Source organism: Cyanistes caeruleus, chromosome 14, assembly GCF_971803275.1.
Source record: "Cyanistes caeruleus chromosome 14, bCyaCae1.hap1.1, whole genome shotgun sequence".
NCBI classification, from domain to species: Eukaryota; Metazoa; Chordata; class Aves; order Passeriformes; family Paridae; genus Cyanistes; species Cyanistes caeruleus.
The window spans coordinates 10,614,745-10,639,075 of record NC_141714.1 but is presented as its reverse complement, the minus strand read 5'-3'; the positions used below and the strand labels follow the sequence as shown (position 1 = coordinate 10,639,075).

The window sequence follows — 24,331 nt, the reverse complement described above, 5'->3', positions numbered from 1 at the left end:
GAAGCAGGTCCCTGACATGCAACCAAGCACTCTGGCTACATTAAATGTGCTGGGTCAACAATGAGGTCACCTGAGATTTTAGAAAAGAGAAAAAAGTTAAAGGAATATTTTAATGTTCAGGACCATCTTAATCTTAGCCATGAGAATGATGATTTTTGGCTACAACTACCAAAGAAAATAACGTGTCTGATTTGGAAAATTCAAGTCTCAAACAAATTATGGTTTAACAGATTTAAATCATAACAAGCTGCAACTCTGCGGGAGCCGGAGGTGAGAGCAGGGAGTGCATTGGAATGCGCACTTTCCAGACATGAAACCGCCTGGAGAAGGTGGTGTGACATGAAGAGGCTGTTGGAGGTGCTGAGGGAAGAGAGGCGAGGCCGGCGCGGAGCCGGGAGCGGCGGGAACTGAGGCACTAAACAGACGGAGAAAGAGAGGAGTGGGGCCGAGGGGCCCAAGGAAACTGAGGGCGCTGTGGCGGCTCAGCTGGCTGAGGGGCAAGAGAAGCGGGGCTGTGGGGATCGAGGGGGCAGAAGAGAATTAGTGGAACGAGAAGCGGGGCTGAGGGGGATGAAAAGCGGAGCTGTGGGGACCGAAGGGGCAGAGGAGGACGAACGGAACGAGGAGCAGAACCGAGGGCCCGCTCTGCATTTCCCGCCCGCTGCCGCCACGCGCCGCCTTCCGCCGGCGGGAGCCCGCCCGCCGTGTCCCCACCGCGCCACCAGGGGACGCTGCTCCTTTCCGAGTGGCGCTGAGGCTGCCGGGAGCTGCCATCTTCTCGGAGAGCGCTGCCGAGAGCGGCTCCCTCGTCGGGGACCGGACGGGACGGGATGCGCCCGGTGAGTGCCCGCGGCAGCGGCGGGACCGGGGCGGCGGCGGGACCCGGAGGTGGTCCGGATTGCTTCAGGCGGTTTGGCTCTGCTCTCCGCGTGGAGCGGAGGGGCTCGGCCCCTCAGCTCTGCCCCCGCTATCACGGCTGTGCTGGGGATGTCGGGGGCCGGTGCGGCCGCCGCTGGCCCCGGTCGCTGACGGAGGCGGCAGGAGGTCCCGGCCGGTGAGGCGTTGTCATGGGGACGGGCGCGCCGCCCCTGCGGGAACGGCCGGGCCGGGCCGGGGCTGCCCCGGCGGAGCCCAGACCCTGACCCGAACCGTGCCCCGGCTCGAACCTTCAATGCTGCTTTTTGCAAAAGTGGATGAAAAATTGTCTATGCTAATAAGCGCTTCTGTGGTCTCTGAAGTTCTTTTGACATATTTGAGTATTGTCTCTCCTTGTGCACTCTTTTATTATTATTTTTTTTTATTTTTATTAGACCCGTCACTTTCTAGAACTGCTTCTTGTTAATAAAAATGCAGATTTGTTCGATTACAGTAGTTGTTAAGAATTCTATAGGGAGAACTTCGCTCAAAGCAATTTCTTTCAGCGGTAATTTAAGTTCAACCAGTTCTCTTGCACAATGTCTATGATCGTATGCTTATATATTTCTCATTAACAGTGAGTGTATTTCTGCTTCTTTACTTGTGTGATGCTTCTTTACTTGTGTGATGCTTCTGCTGAAAGCCCTCTAAATGGGTGTAAGTACGCATTTTGGTTTCGGTAATTTTTGCACTGTTTTTCATCTGCATCTGTTGCAAAATGCAAACGAGTTTGCAGCATTACTTTCATTATCCCTTCACTGCTACAGTCTTACATTGCAATTTTAATGCCAGTACTTCATGTAGCTAATTGGGATAATTTATTTTCCTAAAAGAACATGTAGAAATTACAAGATTTTACAGTAGACCAATTTTGAAGGAAAAGCAACCCACTGCATGAAAAAACCCTCTTCTACCTTTTTGTCAAATACCTTTTTTTAAACCTAATACCTGGATGAAGAGCAGTAGGATACAGATTAACTTAACTACTCATTGTTTATCCTGAAGTAAATCACCACATAACAGAGAAGCCAACAGTGTAAAAGAAAGCAAGTCTTTGTGTGATGGATTGGTTGGTTAAGCTTTTATCTGGATATTTTTCATTTTCTTAATTGCTTCCTTTTGCTATCTACTTGATTGGTTTGCAGTTTTCTTTGAGGTCCTTTAAAGAATCCCCAACTACTTCCTTTCATGAAAAGCTTGGCACCTACAACAGTGGCCAAGAAGGGCAAAGGAATAAGTGTATGATTGTTCTGCACCTCCCCTGACCTTGCCCTTTGCAATCAGCAGCAAAAGTGAAAGAATGCTGATGAGGATGGTTGGTTGTGCGTTTTTTTGACTTCTTCCACTGATATGAGGCAGACTTGCATTTGTTACTGGAAAAGTAAGGAAATATGTGTTCATATCTCAATTTTTGAAGTGTGAAAATGGATTTCATTTCAGGCCATGTGTATCTGTGTTAGAACTTCTAGCTGTTGCTGTCCTCCCAAGGTGGGTGGTACAGCTGCAGGGAGCTGAAGAGTTCCAGAAATCCAATTTGTAATCAGATACAGAATTTCCCAGGCGAGGGAAGTGTTGTGGGATTTAAATCTGTCTACTTTATGTTCTTTCTTCTTTTTTCTGCCCTATAGTTTTTAATTGTACAATTTTGTTTTGTTGTGTTTGGATGTTTTGGAGTATCCCCAATTTATATCCCTTGCTAGTTTTAGTAAAGCATCTACATTTCAGACTTTCCCTGACCTCAGACTCTTTCAGCTTTAGGTTATATTTTAACTAGGATTTCTTGGCCAAGGGAGAGAATTTTAATTTTTTTTTTTTTGGTCATAGCTTTGAAGTTGTGGTTTCATAAACAATGCTGAAAGTTATGTGAAAAAAGCTTTTAACCTTTTTTTTTTTCCTACCAACAGGGATGTAAATATTGTAATTGGTTCTAAAGATTGGTGGAAAATAGCAATAAAACCAGTATCTGCTTAGATTAATCCATTGCTATACTTGGTCTGATTGGATACTAATGTCTTAGGGACAATTGTTGTAAGTACCTTTTGTATTGTTTTGTTTAACAGTGTACAGTCCATTGCTGCTTTTTATTTTTCATAGCATGGGTCTTTTTTACAGAGTTCTAATCCAAAATATTCTGAGCATAACAATTTAAAGTCAGGCTTGAGAAACCACAAGATCTTTAAATATGAAAAGTGTAGCTGTGTGTGAAGACCGAAAGGCTGCTGAGATGGAGAAGGCATGCTGCAAAACTTGAATTGAGTGTCATTCCTGTCATATAAAATGTAAAATGAAGCTGCTTATGTCTTGCAGATCACTGTCCTTCCCCTTTAATAATTTGGTGAGTTTCTTATTGAATAGAAAGGCAAGAAGGTATTTTCAACAGGAAAAACTTTCATATTTTGTTTTTGGTAAAATATTAAAATTAGCTCCCAAGTTGTCCCCAATTCCTGACAAAGTTAAAATATCAAGGATAATCCAGGAGAAATTTCCAAGTTTACAAGATGATGAGGGATGTATGTGTATAAATACACATGCCTTATATATATATATATATATATATATGTGTATATATTTATGTATATATGCAGATTCTTCCCATTCTTTAATAGTGAAACATTCATGCTGTGACACCAGAAAGTATTAGGATGCTGTTCGTTCTCAGGATGCCACTGAGTGACTGTGAGTGTTGAGTTCAGCATGGCTGCTGTGGGCAGGAGCACTGGCAGGGCAGGGAATGCCCTTGACAGTGGATGAGGCAGGAGGTGCCGGTCCAGTGCTTCTCCAACTTTGCCTTGGAATCCAGAAGATTCAGCAGTTTTGCTGTGGCATGAATCATGTTGCTGTAGCTGAAGTTTCTTATCTCCCTGATGAAAAACACCCTCTTTTTCCGTATTTTTCTTCACTTAAATGTTTCAATTATTTTTGAAAGAAGAATGTAGCCCTAAAAGCTGAAGCACAGCTCATACTCAGGAAAGATCATCTCACGGCACTGCAGATTTTAATAGGCTTTTTTACTACTGGCTGCTCTTTTTAATAACCCCTGTTGACTCAGTAATTTTTTTCTGTATCTTAGCCACAGGAGCAGCATTTTACTTGGGATACAGCAGGCCAGTTCTTCTTATAGAAGCTGGTATTTACTCCTTCCTTCTGATACATAGAGCTAAAGTTCTGATGACATTTAACTTGAAAGTTATCAAAAAGGATTTTTTCTCTCCCTTAGCAGCCATGAATCCATCTTTTTTTGTTTCTCTATTCCATACCCATATGACTTTTTCATGAAGAAAAATGCTGTGTGAAAATAGTTCTCAAAATGGTATGTTTCTGTTGGCCTGGTTATGTACATTTTGTGGACAGGGAGGGCATAAAAGTCTTTGTGACTTAAGTCAAAAATCAGGAAGATGTAATAGCCTACTATAACTGTGAGCAGCTGACTGACTTCCTGTGATGACAAACCCTGAGGGGAGGCTAAGTAGGACCTGTTAGAAGAACAGACAAATAAAGCTGAGCTGATAGGGTTATGTAAGCTTTGGCACTGAATCAGGAGGCATTCTGTACAAACCCTCTTTCTAAAATAAATCAAAAATATCTGAACAGAACTTTTTTTTTTTTTTTTTTAAATGGCTATTGATAATTAGATATAAATATGCTGAAATTTGCAACCGCTGTTTAAATATATAATGTTTGTGGTCATTTTAATCTTTATAAGTAGGTTTTTAGTCAGCAGCATGCACCTTCCTTGATGTAATTGTAGCTGAGCAGACAGCAACTGAAGTTCATTGAAGTGACATATGCATAATCTGTGTGTCAGCTGGTACAGTATGTTCTGTTTGATATTTACTTGGTGCACTACTCACATTTCAAAATTCAGTCAACAATAAACACTAGCATGTACCCTTTGGTCAGGAACATAGGATTGTGCACGTAGTTTTCTGATTTGGAGGTTGCTGCCATGCTAGTCATGTAAAAAAATTAAAAATAACTCCTTATAGTGCCAATTGAGTTTGGGGTTAAGGACGGAAATAATCATATCTAGTAAAATATACTTGAAAGGGAAAAGTGAGTTTTGTACTTTTCCTTTGATACTTTTCAGCTCCAGATAATGTGATCATGTATTTTTGCATAAAATCAATACTTGTTAATATTTTAAAAGCTGAATTAAACATGTTTGTTTTGCAGATCTACAGTGTACAATTTTGCATTTTGAAGAAGTTAACCTTTTTGTTATATATTTTTGTCTCTACTTTTTCTTCTGAAACATAATCAATAGGCTATATAAATTGGTAATTCAGGTTGAAGGAAGGGGGTGTCTTGTGGCAAATAGCCTTCAGATGTTTAAAACCAGGATTAAGCTTGACTCAGCTTCTGGAAGAAGCCTTTCAGGCTAAAATAGACATTTTTCACTCACTCATATAAAAATATATATAATATTCAATAATAGTTCAGTAAAGATATATAATATTCAATAATAGTTAAGATATCTGGGTTTTAGAAGTGAAGATGATCTTTAATATTTCTGGACCTTCTACTTTTAATTCACATGTGGTTAATTAAAACCTATGCAGAATGCCTTAATTTCATTATATTTAGAGTATATACTGATCTCAAGTTGGCTACTGGTATATATTGCAAAGTCTTGTGTGTCCATCTTAGGTAGCAGATTTTTGTGAATTTATGTTTCTTAGCTGTAAACTATTCAAAAATTAACCCTCACTCATTTTTCTGCTGCAGTTAATAGCTGTCTGAGTGCTGTTATGATGCCAGATATTGTTCTAAATCATTATTCCAACTAAATTGAGTTAGGCAATGGCTAAGAAACCTGTGCAGAAATGCTCTACCTAACCTAGCTGTAATTTTACACTTTGAATAGTTGCTTTTAACAGTTGTTTGAAGTAGAAATAATTAACATGATACTTTATTTAAAGTAGTACTAATGTTGTATATAAAACAGTACTTTACACAGGCAAGGAGTTTGCCTCAATGTTTGATAAAGATGTTTCTCATAGATAAAACTGTAGTGAAATGTAAACCAGCCATGTTTTGAGGGACTGTTTTAAGGGAAGGGCTTCATAGTGTGGCTGGAACATTGTTAAACCTTGCCTGTACTTGGGAGGGACTGGTCCTGCTTCTGTTGTTGCAGTTGTTAGACATTGCTTTGAGAGGCTTTTAGAATGATAGTTGAACCTTTCTTCTCCAAGTGACCATGATTAAATTATGTGGTTGATACAATTAGAAAAAGCTAGTTCATATTAAAGAATTGATCTGTTGTGATTGTACCTTCTGTGTCAGTACTTACTACTTTCCTGGTATATGCTTTTTGTACTGTTTTGATTTTGAGGATTGTCTCCAGAGAATCCAAATGTGGCAAATATTTTCATTATCACCATGGGGAGGGCATAATTTCTATTTTGTTCACAATGTTAACTGAAGGATTTTTGAACTATCATAGCATTGTAGAACAAACAAATGTACATAAAAAATTAAAATGTAAAAAAATTAAAAGGAAGATTTTTTTCACTGTTTCTGAAATAATCTCTATATAGATACAATAGAAATAGAGGTATACTGCTATTCATACAGCAAAACCCATAAATATTTGTTTGGGGTTTTTCCGTGGACAGTTTGAGAAGGAGTCTCTGAAAGATGTGAGGTAGGTTTTGTTTGTGTTCTTGCAGGAAGTCTTTCAGGCATGGAGATGAGAAAATTACTATGCAGTTAAGTGGTTTTGAGTGATACCAATTATTTCAAATGTAGTAGTGGTAGATGCTTAAGGTCACTTGAGATCTTTGCAGGAACAGTTCTAGAGGCTTAAAAGTAAGGTTTTATAAAGAAATCGACATGAACAATAAACATGAAAGCTTTTAAGATTTCATTATAAAAAATAATTGTTTTAAATATATGTATTTGTATAAAGAATACGTGTTCTGTGACAGCTTTCATATTACTAAATGTAATTACTGGTTTGGGTTTTTTGCCCTTCAGAGTCAAAACAAGCATATAGGTCAGATTTGTAGGTCAGTCAATGCAATTTATTCAGATGCTATTTCTGAGTTTGCTAAGCTGAAACAGAAAGCCACAGTATAATTTCTACTGTTATTACATTAGTCATGAACTGACGGACAGACGGAATAAAAGCTGGTGCTCAGAGGTCTTGTATCTATGATTACATGAAGCATCCGTACCAGGTGACTGATGTCGTGTTTTCTCCACCTGCTTAATTATCTGTGTCATCTTGGCAGAGGATGCAGCAGTCCTGCAATACATAGGCATTTTAACTTCCCCCTCCCCTTTCTGGACCCTAAAAAAGATTTTGTAGAAGCTAAATCTGGTGTTATAGAAGTAATCATTGTAACATCTGCATTGACGTTGCAGAATGTATAATCAATATCAATGCAGGTTGTGAGGAAGCTATATTTTTGTGTGCTGGCCTACCTTATATAGACTGGAAATAGATATATTCGAGGATTACTATAGAAAATGGAGAAGAACACTTGTTCAGTTAAATCATACTCTGTTCTTCCTTACATGCCTTTCCTTTTGCTCATTGCTGAACTATTACTGCTTTGTGCTAAGAAGTTTATTTGGACAATCTCATTATAATTTAATTTACCTCTTTACGATGTGTAACAACAGTAGCCAAGACTTTTTAAGTGAATAGTATCACTGCACTTGTCTGGACAGAGATGAATGTTTACTGTGCTTTGATTTCATCCATGTAGGGATGAAGGTGATGGCTCTGTCAATTTGTGGTTCTTGCACAGGACCTGCTGCAGCCAAGTTGCTTTGTTTCACCCTCAGCAAAGAAGGGGCTTCTTTGAGTGCTCTTAGCAGCTTTCTGGCACAGAAGGGACACAGGCAGAACTGGTAGTTGGTACTCACCCTGGAAAAGTGTAGGCAGGGGTAGGAATGTGTGACAAGTGCTAAGAAGAATGGCATTCCTTCATGGAGGGAAGGGAGGAAAATCTGGGGTGATGGCAGAGGCACAGGAATTTTTGTAGAGGGTGTAGGCAGGGTGTGGAAAAGTGGAAGCATATGCTGGACATAAACACTAGTGCTGGGTAGTCCCAACATACTGATCTTAAAAAGCAATGCCCAGCACTTTGGTAAAATGACCCAGTGAAATATCTGATAGTTTATTTCACAAGATATTTTGCTAAAATACAAATTGAGGCATGTCTTTACAATATAACACAAGAAAAAAACCTTTTTGATGATGGTTTTAGCAGTTGTTGCCCACCTGTAATGGGCATGGGGGTCATGGCCTTCATATGAGGGTAATATATAGTTGTGTTTGAGAATTGACCTCTAAAATCTTGCAGCTATGGTCTGGTTCAGGTCAGTATTTTAAATTTAGTAACTTTGTATTTTGGGTTCAGAAGCCTTTTGGCAGGGTTTTGGCCAGAACTTTAATAAAGTATTTTGTTGATTTCATTCTTGCAGTCTTTATTAAGTGATATAACATGCTTTTAAAGCTATAAACCTGTGTTTCTTCAGGTAAATGTTTATAGGCCTCTAAGACATCTTGATTTTTCTGCTTTTCTTCACAAATTTTTTATTATTTTGGTTTTAGTACCTTGGTGTTTGCCTCTGTGTGACAGGTAATACGGGCAAGGGTGTAATGAGGGAGAAGAGGAAGAGTTGTTATTTTAATATATAAAGGATAGTAGCTGAATTTAGCAAGCTTCCAGGGTTGTGAATGGTTATGATCTAGCCTTCTGTCTGGGAAATGAAAATCTGTATTCTTTGTTTAGGAAATCTAAAGGAGAACCGTGCTTATGAAGAGATGACGTGTAATGTCCCACAGAACTCAGAAGCTTGTGCCTCTGCACACACTGACAGTGTCCAGGAATGGGCACAGGAACATGACCGACAGGGAACTTTTGTTGGATTTCCACAGGACTGTCCTGTTTCGGTGTTAGCTCTAGCACAAGCTGGCTTTGTTTATACTGGAGAAGGTGACAAAGTGAAGTGCTTCAGTTGCCATACAACTATTGAAGGATGGCTGCCTGGGGATTCTGCAGCTGAGAGGCACAAAGAGCTTGCCCCCAAATGCAAGTTTATTACTGAATCTGCTTTTCTGGAAACTAACATGGATCCTGTTGCCCAGAACTCCCAGAGCAGAACTGAAAATGGTTCCGGCAATTCAGCCCTCCCATGTTCTCTGGATGACCCTCATGTGGAGGCAGATTACCTTTTGAGAACTAGGCAGGTTGTGGATATGTCAGATAGTTTGTATCCTAAAAACCCTGCTATGTGCAGTGAAGAAACAAGGTTAAAGTCTTTCCACAACTGGCCGCTCAGTGGCCAGTTAACTCCACAGGAATTAGCTAATGCTGGATTTTATTATACAGGTGTTGGTGACCAGGTGGCATGTTTTTGTTGTGGTGGAAAATTGAAGAACTGGGAACCCACTGATAGAGCTTGGTCAGAACACAGGAGGCATTTTCCCAAATGCCTTTTTGTCCTGGGCCGGGATGTTGGAAATATTTCAAGTGAATCTATTCCTGCTGAGCATGGCATAAGTGGTCTGAACAATGCACAGCACCCAAGGAATCCCTCTATGGCAAAATATGGAAAGCGCTTACAAACATTTTTATCTTGGATATATCCTGTTGACAAGGAGCAACTTGCAGAAGCTGGATTCTACAGCATAGGTAAGCCAGACCTTGAAATGACTTAATACCTTTTACAAGGAAATTGTACATGAGGAAGCATCTTGTTGTGAAAGAAATCCACAATTTTTAAAATTTTTATATGTAACAGTTTGCCAGAATCTTTTTATTCTGTAAACTTTACACAGTTTTTATGTAAAATTGTATACATTGTATCATGTATGTTTAATAGCAAAACATAGACTTGATCATAAATTTATTAGCAGTAAAACAGCTAAGTATTTATTTTGACTGTTAAAACCTTTACAGTACATCTCAAATAATGACAATTTTTTTAGTTAATATTTTTTAAGAAACGAAGTGCTGTCCTCCAGACCTTAGGTGTAAGGAATGGGCCTGTGGCCTGTACAAAAGCTTGTGAACAAGACAATCCAGGTTGTGTGCCACTGTACTTAGTTAACATGTGTTTGCATTATTATGGCATGTGGACACCCAAAACCAGCAAATACCACTACTGCCTAGTTTATGAAGACAGTGGTACCAGTGGAAGAGCATTTACTCTTAGACATGTAGTGTTTGATTTGGCTAAGACACCATCTCTGTGCATTCTCAATTAGATGGAATTGCACAGTACCATTTAAAACTCCTCACTGAGAGATACTGTACAAGTGCAAAGTGTTGCTCTTACTTGGTCACAAGGAAAAGGGGATTATCTGGGATAATTTCTTGCTCTCATCTTACTTCTCTCTCAGTAGGTCTCAAAACTTTATAGTAGGATTCCGTTTATTTTACTTGTGGCCATAAATAAAATCTTTGCTATATTCCTGCATGGATTATAAATGGACAATATTTGTACCTACTCAAACTATTTTATTGATTTCTTCTGGGATTCATAAAAGTGTCCAAAGATTCATAAAAGTGTCCAAGATGGTGGAGGTGCACTCACTTGGCACCAGCTTATCAAACCAAGGGCTCTTCAGGTGATGTCTGTGAAAACTGTTCCCTGTGGCCTGAGAAGAATTTAACTCTCTAGGCAAACACTATCCATATCTCCTCTCATTCTAATAAAAATAATATTTAAGCAGTTTCTAGTGCAGTCCTGGATCACAGTTGGTACAGTGCTGGAACAGAGAGGATGCAGTTTTCCTCTGCTGGTTTTGCTATTGCTAGTTAGGGCCTGTTGATCATAATGGGAAATGGAGGACCACAAACTCATGTAAACATCTCTTGTTCTTTGTGGCAACATCTTCAGGCCTTGTTTACCGTTGGATTGAGCTCCATGATAATATTCAGCTTCTGGATTTTGTCTGTATAATTAAAATTCAGGAAAATAAAATAAAATTCGGGAAACTTCTCTTATTTTGTGTTTTTTTAAGCTCATTTCTCCCCTGAACACTTGTTTCAAACCATGTGTGTTGTCCTCTGTTAAAATGAATTTATTTTCAGTTGAAATTGTAAATCAGTAAAATAAATATTTCTCACCTTAATGTTACGTTTTAGTTGAAAGCTTGGTATTATACCTACACAAAGTATGTAACTTTATTCTTGTGTGTTTCCTCAGGTAATGGTGATCATGTTGTGTGTTTCCACTGTGGTGGAGGATTGCAAGAATGGAAGGAAAATGAAGACCCTTGGGATCAACATGCCAAATGGTTTCCTGGGTAAGGTATCTCAGCGTTTTCTTGGTGTATGTCTGAGTCTTAATTACAGTACATTGCATTTTAATGACAGAGCATACTAATAAAGGCTTGAGAAGGTTGATTATAGCTTAACACTGTTAAGATTTATGCAAATAATTTTATGTTGTCTTATTTGTAGTTTTATTAAAGGGAAGGTATCTGTCTGGATTTAACTGCCGCTTGCTTTCTCAGCGAGAATAATTGTGAAGCTTTGTCAATATATATCTGAAGGTTTTTCTTGTTGTCCAAGTGCTACATTGTAATGATTGTTTTACTAGCCTGGTACATGTAAAAGTTTGTAACATACTAAGATACAAAATGAGTAAACAGCTGCCATAGAGCAAACAAACAAACCCAAAGGAGTCAGTAGTCGCATGGAATGTAAAAGATAGTTCTCTCTAATTTGAAAGGATTAAGGATTCCAAACAATAGTAGAAATACAAGATGTAGTTTTTAGAAAGATTGCCAATGTTGTCTAAAACCTGTGTTGAGGAAAGGAAGAATAGTATGACTCAGTAGTTCCCACAGGTGGACAGAAGCTATCCAAATACAAAGACTTAGTTACTTCTATAATATTGATATAATCAGTGTCTTTTATGCATTGACTCACAAATTTCTCTCCTGTGGTGAAAAGCTCTCTGGAAGTTAGAGACTGGTAATTATGCATTAGAAGTTCCCTTTTTTAATACTGGTACAGGCAGTTTTTAATTACTAGTCTCTGCCACTTGAAAGAGATATGATTCCAAGTTTTTAGTGTGGTGCAGTGAATAGTTTAGGAATGTTTCCATGCTACATTTCACTTCTCTTTTATGGGTTTGATTTTGGTTTAGGTTAATTAAATTATCTCAGGTTTGATTACTTCCTCTCAGATCACAGTCTTTTTTGGGGGTTTTGTTTGCGCATCAGCCTCAGTGACAGTGTATCAGTTTCACAGCAGCTGTCTGTTCCTGAAGGTGAAGTAACTGCTGGAGCTGGAGAATTCCTGTTAAGGAATTATGGCATTCCCTAAATCTTCTGGTAGGGAAGAGCTCTGCCCAGTGGCTAAGACTGACTGAAAAATAATGAAAGAAAGCATGGAAAGCACCTGTCTGACCAGTGACTGTTTGCTTTGATTGTGAAAGACTAAAAGAACAAGCATTTTAACATAATGTTTGTTTTACATTTGAGTGAGCCTTTACTTTTAGAAATGTGTGTCATGATCTGTCATGGCCAACTCTTAAGCTTTCTTTTTTACCAAAAATATAAGAAATATATACTGCTTAATTAATTAATACTGCTTAATTGTTTAAGATGTTCTTAGAACTATTACGGTGACGTCACAAATGTGACTAAATATTTAGAGATTTTTAAAAAGAGGCAGTTTGTATAATGTAGGAAATTTATCAAAGCCTCCATAGTCATGTAATGAATTTTTGTAGCTAATGCAGTTTTGTTAAATCTAAATATTCTTATTTTTAGGTGCAGATTTGTGAGCAAGGAAAAGGGGATAGAATTTATAAATAATGTTCACTTAAGAGATGGATGTAGAGATTCAACAGTAAGTTTCTTACTTATTAATAATTTTGGTGAAATAGAAAAAATCAACATAATTTTTATATGAAGCTACCTTTTAATTATGTGCCTATCATTTAATCTACCTGGTGTTACTTTCATTGGCAGAAAGTGAAATAATTGTGGTGTGTTTTGGTTCTGTCAGTCAGGGTGTACCCATCTTCCAGTGCTCCATAGCTGGGTTATGGATCACAGCCAGGGCACCTTGTGAACGTTGTGCATTGGATACTGAACAAGTGCCATTTGTTTTATAGTCTGGGAACCTTAGGTTTATGATGAATAATAGCAGCTATATTTTCTTTTCTTGATGGTAGAGCATTGTTAAATTTGTATGTAGTCACTAAAATGTAAAACTGATAATATTTTAGAATTCTTTTGTAGACTAAGAATCATGAACACAGGATTATTACAGAGATGGGTTAAAATTATAACAAAATACTCATTCTTTTGTTCAGACAGATTAAATAGTTTTAGTCACTAAAATAACTTGTGATCGAATAGCTATGTTTTTATTTTGTAACTGTATATATTTCCATCTACTTTCTCCAGAATTGTAATTTTGTTTCTTTATATTTCACTTTTAGACAGAAGCTGCTGAAGGGATAATACTTCCTAAAGGTACTTGTTTAACACTTCCCCCCATTTTGGAATATCCATATTTGAATGTATAGTGACAAGAAGGGTTAATTTTAAAAATAACCTTATTACATTTTAAAATGAACCACAACAGGAAAATTGTTGGATGATACTCTTCCCTTGCTTCATTGCTTCTAAAGAACTTCAAGAATGTATTTTATTTCTCTTAGAGGAAATATAATTATCATTTGGTAAATAATGTAATAGTTGTGAACCATGGAAGAAGTTTGTATAGGATGCAGTCTTCTAGCTAGTGAGTGTGCATCAAGTATTGAATTAGTAGTGCTGTGGGATGAATGTTGAAGAATACTGAACAGAAACAGCCCTTTCTCGTGGGTCAGGAAGAGTTGGTCTGTCCAATGGCAAGGACTAGGAAGTTGAGCAAGTAGTCTGTGTTATTATTACGCCTTCCTGCAATGCTTTCCACAAATACCAAGCAATAAAAAGACAAAACAGTTAAAGGGGTAGTTGGAGGCCAGTCAAGCAGCTTCATCCCTGGTGTCTTTGAGAAGACAGGTGTCTGTTAAGGAAGGCAGAAGCCTCCCTTGAAATGGAGAAAATGTAAATCCCCTCCCCCCTCCAAATTATTACAATTTTTAAATCAAGGGGTTCTCAGGCAAAGATATGGGAATAGGAATAACAGTTCTTTATTAGGAAAATTAAAATAAAAATACAGTAGTACACAAAAAATGACTAACAGAGTCAGAATACAACTGGCACCCCGTTGGGCAGGGTGTCGGTAGCAGTCTGATTAAATGGTGGCTGCAGTCCTCCTGGAGTGACAGATGTGGTTCTGTTGAAGGAATGATCCTGTAGAAGGGTGCAGTTTTCCTCTGAAGGTCCAGTGGTGGTGTAGATGGGTCCCGTTCCCTCTGGGAATCCAGTGGAGAAAGGCTGCCTGTGGTGTTCCAAGGCTCAGATTATATCCAGGTAGGAATGCTTGGCTCCTCCCCCTGGGTGGAGCATCTCCCAATGGGATGATGTCATTTTATCAGTTGTGCAGTGAGACTCAATGGCCATTAACAGAAGATATCTCTCTGGAGGGAGGATGGGTGGAAGAGGTAAAGAACACTGCCACACCTGGTTTTTAGCAGATGGTAATAGAGCACATACCTTTGGTTACATCTTGCATTGCAACCTAAGACACCAGGGAATGGGAGCTATTGCTGGTAAGAGTGGCTACACAAAACCTGCTTAGAAATGTCTCCCATACTGCTCATTAATGAAGGTGAAAATAAAAGAACTTAAAAAAAAAAAAGTCTTAGTTATTAAAATTTTTAAAATATTGCTGTTCGAACAATGTTGATAAGTAAAAGGAGGGTGAAGGTCCAACAGACTAAATATTGGTTTCCCCAAGTAGTGTTGTATCTTACCATGGATAGACCTGCTTGTTGGTGGTGGTGCTGTGTTTTGGTTTTATAAATTCAAATTATTAATTAGTTTCTCTCAACATATGTATGAGGTTTTTTTCTTCCCTGAACTGAATTAAAATTGATATAATGATACTTATCCATTGTGACTTGTAACTTTGGATGAATTTCATTTAACATTCAGCTACAAAATTTGTGATGATAATTATATAGGGCACATTATTTAATTTGAAGTAGTTGATTTGAACAGCAAATCCAGGAGGATTTCTATAATATAAATAGATGAGGGGAGACTGGGAAAGATAGGATAGAAGAAAACTCAAATCTGCAGTCTTTACAATTAGCAAAATTCTCAAATTGAAAATGTGGTTCCTTTGGCTACGTATTTGTTTGCAAATATGTGTCTTAGAGTACTGCAGTCAAAATTGTCAGATAATCAGATTCATCCTTCTTAAAGTGTTTTTGTTTTGTTTTTAATTTCTTGTTTTAGATGATCTCTTACAGGATCCTTTGGTACAAAGTGCCATAGCCATGGGTTTCAGTTTGTCTGAGATTAGGAACACCATGGAAAAGAGATTGCAGATGACTGGAGAAAGTCACACATCTGTTGAGGATCTGGTAGCAGACTTAAGTGCTCATAAAGAAAATACAAGGGAAGAAGAACCAAATGAAATCCCAGTTGAGCAAGATGAGCTTATTCAGTTACAAAACCTCTGTGTGTACTTTCATATCAGTTCTTTAGTCTGTGAAATATTTTTTAATGTTATCTGTTTATTCTTCTCTCTGATCCCAGTCTTACCTATGGTAAACTTACAGTATTGTGAATTAAAATTGAAGATATTTGGTTTGGGACATTTAAAAAAAAACCCTTAACAAACAGGGTGTTAAAATACTTGGAGTGTAGCAGCATTTATAAATATCATCTCTAAAATAAGTAGTATTGGTATCTCAAAGGTGTGTAATACTGACAGTCTAGTATGCTTCTGGGAAGTGTTGTATGTGCTAACAAAAAAAGCCAAAATCGTTGTGACAATTATATTTAAAAATAAAAGCAAAAATAGCTACATGAATATAGTTATAAGATGAACTATTGATGTGGCAAAATGAAATAGACATAGGGATACATTGTCATATTTGGTGTATTTAATACAAAAAAGTCATAGTGGGAGGGCATTTATTTTGCAGTATATAACTTTGCTTGGGGTAGAAGTATTTTCATTCTTGGCCAATGAGAACAAGTGTGCATCTAAATGGTGATTTTATTCAGTATTTATGTTCCATCTTTTCTGGGGCATGCAAGTCATGCTCAGAAAGCCCTTGTGGTACACTCTGCAAACAGACCAAACCCAGGAGTTCTGATTCAGGAGACATGTAATTTAAGACAAGCATATGGGTGAATTTATAGGGAAGGCAAAGACTATCTGGTTGGCATGATAAGCAGAGATCTCACCAACCCACTCCTTTTAATAAGATTTTTAATAGGACATTGTGGGAGATGAAGAACTTGCAATGCAGCTGGACCTTGTTTTGGTGGTTGACTGTGCAGAGCTTCCCCCAAGTGTCAGGGGAAGGTGAATTTTATTTTTTCAAATGGGGCATATTGGAATAATAAAGAGCTCATGTACAATGCCAAATTGACTCCTTCTGCGTTAAAGATTTTAAGCTTTTTGAAATATTGGCATTTTGAAAACGGGGGCAGGGAAGGAAGTCACATCCTTATTTTTCTCACTGGGAAAATTCAGAAAAAGAAATAAAACCCAAATTACTTAATCAGTAGCAATGAGCCTTTCTTTCACCTTCTGCTCAAATTTTGGGGAACTTGTCAGTGAGAGGTCTGTGAAAAGAAATGTTTCTGATTGAAATATGGATATCCTAAATTCTATAGGTATTTCAAGATTTTACAAATACAGACAGATGCACTCGCTGTTTGCATTGGCCTGGAAGATGTAATGGGATAGAAGGGGAAATGAAAAAAGAGGATTCCATGCTGCAGCTAGGATTCCTCGCTCTTGTAATTTTTCTTGGTTCTTTTTAAGGGTGTGACCTTTAAATGATATGAAGAAAACCTTGTCCTTGTGCATAAAGAGAAAAAAAAAAAAAAAAAAAAAAAGAATGAGATTAAGTGGTAGTATGTTAACTTCTTTTTATGTGTCTATTTTCCTTAGACCTCAGTACTGAAGAGAAGTTAAGACGTTTGCAGGAAGAAAAGCTCTGTAAAATCTGTATGGCTAAGGACGTGTCAGTTGTCTTCATTCCCTGTGGTCACCTAGTTGCCTGTAAGGAATGTGCTCAATTACTTAATGAATGCCCTCTATGTCGTACGGATATTATGAAAATACAGGAAATTTTTATGTATTAATGAAGTACACAGCATTATGGCCACAAATGTTTCCTGTTTTATTACTTTAAAAATGTGTAATGTAATGTAAAAAATGTAGTTAATTCCAGAATGTAACCATATGGCAGGATTTAGATTTTTCTGCTGTTAAACTCTACACATTTTAACACTTTACAAATTATTTTCCTTAGATGAAATTTTTTGTATGTATAATGCAATATGTATGAAAGGCAAATATGTATATTTTGTAGCTTCAATTCATAGACCTGTTATGAGAAAGCCCAAGTAATGTTAGCCTTTATTTATGTGATCATTCCTTTGCTTCACTTTGGTAGGACTCTGCATGACTGAAGTTTGTGCAAACAGAGTTGTACAAAGAGCCTGTCCCTATATAAAATTCTTAAATAAGTTAATTCAAAATATAATTGTACACATGTATATTATATCTGAGCTTTTTTTTTCTAGCTTTTTAAAAATATTATGTAGGATTGAAAATAGTCTCTTTTTTTCTGTAACTTTGGTTGTGACACAGTTCAGACAACACACATAAACCTGCTGCTGTAACCTTATGGTTACTTCTGCTACTTTATAGGTTTGTCTGTTGTAATTTAATTCCTGTCTCCCATCTATTTTTCTGGTTCAGATATATAAATTGTCTTCAGTAAACTGGTTTTACTCATCTGTTTTTCACAAAGATCCATCTTTATATAAAATGTACATGAATTTTATTGATTAAAAGATAACTCAAGAGAAATGAAGGACATGTACCCTGTGCCCTTTATGAGAGGAGGCTCATTTTAAATTTGGCCCCTACACATAAAGATGGTCAGTTTGACATTTTTCTTCTTTGTTTTTTTTTAAACATCATTATCAGTATCATCCTAACTGATTTATCTGCTAACACTTTGCACTGCTTCATATCATATATTTTCATCTATTTTTATCTCCTAGAAAATGCTTTTTTAAAATTCACTGGCAATGAATTAGAAATTTTTCAATTTTGTTCATGTCAGTTTGCAGCACTTAAATTAAAAACTTAAGAAGTATTCTAATGAATGCCACCTTAAAATACTTAAACTATATTTTGCTGGACTGATCCTTAATTTCTGATTTTTAAGGTATCACAGCTTTGTATTTAGGTACAGCTGTTTTACAATCACTGCTTAATTATGTGACTTCCTTATTTTGTGGAGCTGCTGATATGTTCTGTGTATATATTTTTGAGTTCTACACACTAAGGTTTAGAATGTAGAATATACAGAACACTGTTTTTCATGTTACAAAAGTTTTGGATACACAGAAATGTATTATCTACCTTTTCTATTTTTTTAAATCTATGCTGTGTAGTGGTATGAATATTTAAAATAAAGTGCAATCCAATGTTCCTTGATCAGTGTATTTGATTCTCACATTAAAAAAAAACCCAGAAGACTGCTTGCTGTTGCTTTTTGTTTTGTAATTAAACTTGTTAATTTAACCTGAGTGCTATTAAGGATAATGAATATATTTTAATCGGAAAGGAAATAAAAATCTGTTGCTTGTATAAAGTTTGTTAATTATAAATATAACATTAGTTTTGCTATATTTTATGGTTGAATTTGGTCTTGGGAGTAGATGATAAGTAGAAATTAATAAAGAAATCAATTTTATTTTTCCATTCTGTGCCTTTGTGAGGAGTTTAACATTTCAGATAATTAATGCATACAGGGATTTTTTGGGACAGATATGGACTGGCAATCCAGACAGCCTTGTTCCTAGCTCCCACTCTTCCTTACAGGGAGGGTTTTCTGTCCATATCAAGGGAAATCAAAGAGGGGTTCTTAGCACAGTGTATCTTGCCTGAAATAGCTTGTTTAGTTAAGGCTGCACACCGTGTGGTGCTGACTTGTTTAAGCAGATGGTTGGTTACCTAAGCTTGACCTGAGTCATGTGAGAGAGGCTGTTTGGATCAGCTGGATACAACTCGCAGGCTGCAGAAGCTGGCAAGGGGCTCAAAGTCCTGTCTGCAAAAGAGACTGACCAAATTTAACTAAACTGTTACAAAACTAAATCTCAGCAAGGAGGTGATTTGGGGTGTAAATGTAGTATGTAAATTGTCTGAGAAAAGCTGGGACGTAGGTCACACACAGAACCTTCTACACTCCAATGAAGGGCAAACACATTGTCCTACATTGCATGATTGCTTCATGGTAAAGCTTGTTAACTTTTGAAAGGTATACTTCTATATTTTTATATACATATCCCTTACTGCAACTTTTTCATTAATATAAAAGATACAGTTATATAGCAATTCAAATTGTAATCACTTAGGGACATTAAAGGGTTAAAAGCCTTTTAGTGAGATCACAAAATAACTGCTCTGCAGGTTCAGGTTTTTTTTTTTTTAAAAAAAATATAATCAGAGTTCTATTCAGACTAAATGTGAAAAAAAATAATTAGCGTAGTCATCAAATTCTGACGGCTTGAATTAGGAAGATGTCTTTCCAATTTACTTTGATTTTCATTATCTTAAAGAAACAGAAGAAATTACATGGCTTCTAATATTGGGCTGAGTGTTTAAAGAGACAGAAATGAAGGATGCAAATGAATGGAGTGGAAGCACAGGGGCTTTGAAAAGGAGGTTAGCAGCAGGACATGGGTGTCCTGGGAGTTGATTTTTGTATGAGTTACCTGGGAGCAATGCAGTATGTTCAAGTATCAGTATTCAGTAACTTTGTTCTAGTGGCTTCTGTATACTATCTTTCTTTGGTGTTATTTGTAGCAGCCGAACTACTTGCTACTCTGGATAAATGAGAGATTTACAAGGGTTTTCTAAAAGGTTCTGAAAGTACGTTCCTTAAAAAGCAAGGGAAGTGTGCGGCTTATTTAGAAACAGAAGGCTAAAATAAGGAGAACTCAAAGAGTCGATGTTATTGTTAATGCATGGAGCTTTTTCTCACTGCCTTGAAACGTGGGGTCTAAAACACACAAACTTATTCAGCTTATTGCAGCAGCTTCTGTCTCTACAGCTTGGAGCTGTCTAGACTTTTAAAATTTGTTTTGAGACTTGATCTTAAGCTTATAATACAATAAAAACTTCTTAAATTATTATAGCTTGGGGATTGGTTGTTGGTTTGGGTTTTTTTGTTGTTTGTTGTTTTTTTTTTAAATTAGAGTATTTAAGTGTTCATTTTAACGTTGTGTGGTTAGTTTTGACCACAGTTCTTCAGTGGTTTTTTTTTTGTTAGCTGTATGTATAGTATGAAACTACAGGACAAATAGTTTGTTAAAGTTTTCAAAGTTTTGCTGTTAATCAGCATGGGTTTCAAAGTGACCTTTTTTATTTGTTTTTATTGTAATTAACAGAAATGTAAATACAATGGGTGGTTGGAGTTGAATTATAACTGGGTAGGACGTTAATGCAGGCAGTTGAATATGGTGTTCATGTGAAACCAAGCTGAAGTGATGTTCTCTAGGATGGAGCATTACCAGGAGCAGTGACCTTTGCTGCTGTGGTCTTCAGGAGCTACTTGGAAGAGAATCTGCTCTGCCTTAAAAGGTGTGCAAGTTCAAGTACCTGGTGTGTGAAGGTCAGCTTTTCATACAGTAAAGGAGGAGCTGGAGGTTTTTCTGGCTTTTGCAGTGTTTTTCTGTGGCAGTGAGGATTTGAACAGGGAGCTGTTACTTGTGTTCTTTGTTATGTTGTGCATGACTGACTGCTGTCAGCAAGGCCAGATGCCAGAGAAGGCTGCAGAGGTGCTTTCAGTGCTGCCACCAAGGCTTCTCCATGTTGGTCTTGTGCAGAGCAGCTGGATTGGCCTCAGTTCTTGAACATGGCTTGTGAAGGGTGCTGGTCCCCTTCTCCATAGGGTCAGATGGGAAGACCACCTTAATTCTTCATGGCACTGAAGGATGAGTGAATGCTCTCCCTCTTAACAGTTTTTTGTGTGGTTTACATGCATTAAGTTTTACCGAATAGCTTGAAAACTTGATCAAGAAAATCTTTCCTCCCCCCAGTTCCTGCCATGGATCACACTGATTCAGGCTGTTGAAAGTACCTTTTCATTTTGGCAAATGCCATTGTGTCATGTGACTGTGTCATGTCACTTAAAGAGCTCTACTGATGCTGTTGTACAGCAATTAATGTGCTGTAATTATAATGTGGCTTTGTGTGAGAAGGCAAATGGCCTGTGATAAACAACCTGTGTTGAAATTCAGATTTTATCTTTATAATTTTTTCTTAACCATGAATTCCTATTAAGCAATAGTGAAAACATTACAGTAAAACTGCAAGTGTTAACTCAGAGAACATGGCTCTGTGACTAATTTACCAAGAAACTTGCTTTTTCCTAGGACTGGAAAGAAGATTATTAATTCATATTAATTTATGAATGATTTGGATAAACAAAAACCCAGGAAAAATCTGGGACAAAATGTTATTAATTATATTGTGAGTGCATAATATTTAAAGCAGATCAAAAACTACTTGGTTGCTTTTAGATAATTACTAATTTACAGGTTTATAGTCTGGATAGCTACTGTGTTGGCTGAGATAAATTGTGTGATAAGTAATAATTGCTGAAAATGTATTGGAGAGATACAGGAATTAGTTTTGGTCTCATATTGTAAAATGGTGCTTACTGTCAAAAAATTAAAAACACATTTGCAGAGTCCCACTGTGAAAATACCTAGAACAATCATTAAAATAATTGTTGAAAAGCTGGGTTTAGTATAAATGCATATGGTCACCTTCAAATTTTAAAGAGTGAATTAGTAGAACCTTCCAAGATTACCAAGACAGCATTTAAATTTATTAATGTTATATCTTTTTGATTTTATATAGTTAGATCTTGCTATTGACACAAAACTATTGACACAATTTCTCTTACGTAACTTAATTTTGCAGTGTATGAAAGTCATCACTTAAGCCAAATAGTTTATCTTCTAAATACAAGCTTTTCAAAAGTGGATGTCAAGCCACTGGCATGTCTTCCTTTTCACTCCTGTGTTACAGAGAGAAGCTTCTGAGTCCAGGACTGACTTTACCTCCCTGTCCTGTGTAACAGACCCATGTGATGTTACTGGAGTCGGTATGGGAGCTCTGTCTGCTGGGCCACCAGAAAAGTAACTGCTGCTTCAAATGGGTGTTGTGCAAAACAGATGTACCAAAACCATAAATTTGGCATCTGCATCACAATTTAGGACTTCTATAACTTTGTCAGCAGCTGCTTTCTTAAAGGCCTAATTGGCAATTGCAAGTTTCTTTTAGGAAGACCCCTGTTCTAGGTTGGAAGCTTCACTTCTGCTAGGCCCACAGCTGGAACCAGAGGTACAGGGAGAAGTCGGGACTTCCTGGGGGAGTGAGAGTGGGAATTGCTGTTCTCAACGTCTATGGTGAGCACCCCAGGTGTGCCCTGTGTCACAGAGGGGAAAACACTTCATTCACAGCTGCTGGCAGAGGCTTTGCAGGACTGCTACTGTCACACTAAAGAAAGTTGCAGTCTAAAAGAAGTATTTTTATCTTAACGGTTTTGAACATCTGTGCAACCCACCAACATGTCATAAACTGTTGTATTCCTTGCTACTTGTTATGCATTGTGCTATTTACAAAAACCTTTAATCTCAGCTAATGACATGATCACACTTTGCTTTGCTTCCACCACCCACTGTGTCAAGAGTTGAGGCAGCAAAAAAGGCCTTGAGCCCCAGACACAACTGTCAGTAGGGGAGTGACTTGTAAGAAACACAGTCTGGAAGAAACCTTGAAGTTGGTTGATGGTGAAAACTAAACCAAAGGAAACTCGTATTAGGGACAGATATATAGAGGACCTTGGGAATGTGGTAGGTCAGTCCCAGAAAACCGTACAAGTTTATCTGAAGGAGTTAACTGCTCCTTGACCTTATCTGTTAGTAACAACCCTCTGTTTCCTAGACTTCCCCTTTAACTCCCTAAGTTCCAGCCTTAGTAGTCTGTGGGGAAAAGACCAAAGTACATCATCCAAATCTTATGTTTGCCTGCATATATAGAGAAATGCTGTCCCATATATTTGATAGAGGATTTTCTTCAGAGCTTAAACACAAAAGTGTTTGACTTTGTTTATAATTGTTTTGCTCTATAATCCTGGGGAGAGGTTAAGCTGAATAATATCATTTCTGTCTCAGTTCCGCTCTAATTTCACCTAACCAAGCCTTTAGGCTTTTTTTAGGCAACCACTGGCTCCATGTCAGAGTCTCAAGGGGGCTGGAGCTCCACGAGCTCTGATCAGCTGAGAACTCTGAGAACTCTTTTGTGTTCCTGATGGGTTAGGTGCTCTACACATCCAGAGTATGATGTAGTTTCACTGGGTTTTAGCTGTTTCTCAGCTAAAGCTGTTTGCCTTGCTTGGCACCAGTTGTGCTATTTGACCTGCTTGACTTTATTTCAGTTCTTGGCAGCTTCTCACCCTAGCCCTTTTTCTGTTGCACACTCTGTTCTTTGCTGCCTTTAAGTGGGCCCCACCACTTACCTGGCTTACCCAGTTTGAAACATTTCTCTGGTTCCTGTTCTTCCTCCTCAGACTTTGTCACTGATGCTGTTATAGTGCCTGACTCATAAAATGGACCTTGATTCATGGTCCCTCTGCTTGGCCATAGCTACAGGACACAAAAATGTCTTGCCTGTGTCTTCCAAAACTTCTCTACATCGGGAAACAGGAGCACATTGTGTCCTGAATCCAAGAGAGGTTGCCTGATTGGTAACACTTGTTCCTGAGTGATGCCTCAATTGAAAGCGACTCATCCTGATTGCAGCCAGGAGAAAGAAGGGCTTTTCATTATTTCCTACCAAAAACTGGTGTGGCCTTTACACAGTTTGCTGATGGAACTTTAGAACCTGGCTAAGGGATTTTTATCTCAAAGAATGAGACATAGAAAGAGTACCTCATTCAAACAGGGGAATGAGCATGGACCTTTGGGTAACAAGTGGCACAGAGGAGTAAAGCTCCTGCTCATAATGCAATTAGCAGGAAGGCATCTGAGACTTACTGGGATTCTGTTAATTTTTAGAGCTGATAATGAAGGGGAGTTAAAACTTCCTTCCTTTGTAGTGGTATGGGACAAACTGTGATTCTTTGCTCCTTCACGGAAGTATCAGGCAGAAACTTACTGAATCAAAGAAAATTCAGACATGAGTTCTGGAAAGATCTAGCGAGAAATAGGGGCATACAAGGGAGACTTACATAAATGGAAAAAGGAAGAAATTATTCACAGAGCAGGGAA

General features: G+C 37.7%; 1 protein-coding gene across 4 annotated transcripts; it reads left to right on the top strand.

Annotated features, from left to right (window-relative positions):
- Nucleotides 1–299: 299 nt before the first annotated feature.
- XIAP (X-linked inhibitor of apoptosis) lies at nt 300–18,524 on the top strand. 4 transcript variants are annotated; one of them, XM_086850492.1, is made up of 8 exons: nt 2,458–2,484; nt 2,820–2,943; nt 8,661–9,563; nt 11,083–11,182; nt 12,659–12,737; nt 13,336–13,369; nt 15,248–15,472; nt 16,923–18,524. In XM_086850492.1, exons 3-8 carry the CDS (start codon nt 8,693–8,695, stop codon nt 17,114–17,116), a joined length of 1,503 nt encoding a protein of 500 aa, XP_086706618.1. In that variant the 5' UTR covers nt 2,458–2,484; nt 2,820–2,943; nt 8,661–8,692; the 3' UTR covers nt 17,117–18,524. The 4 variants fall into 4 exon arrangements, with proteins under 4 accessions (XP_086706617.1, XP_086706619.1, XP_086706618.1 ...); XM_086850491.1 differs by lacking the exons at nt 2,458–2,484; nt 2,820–2,943 and adding an exon at nt 300–839; XM_086850493.1 differs by lacking the exons at nt 2,458–2,484; nt 2,820–2,943; nt 15,248–15,472 and adding an exon at nt 388–839.
- Nucleotides 18,525–24,331: the final 5,807 nt, after the last annotated feature.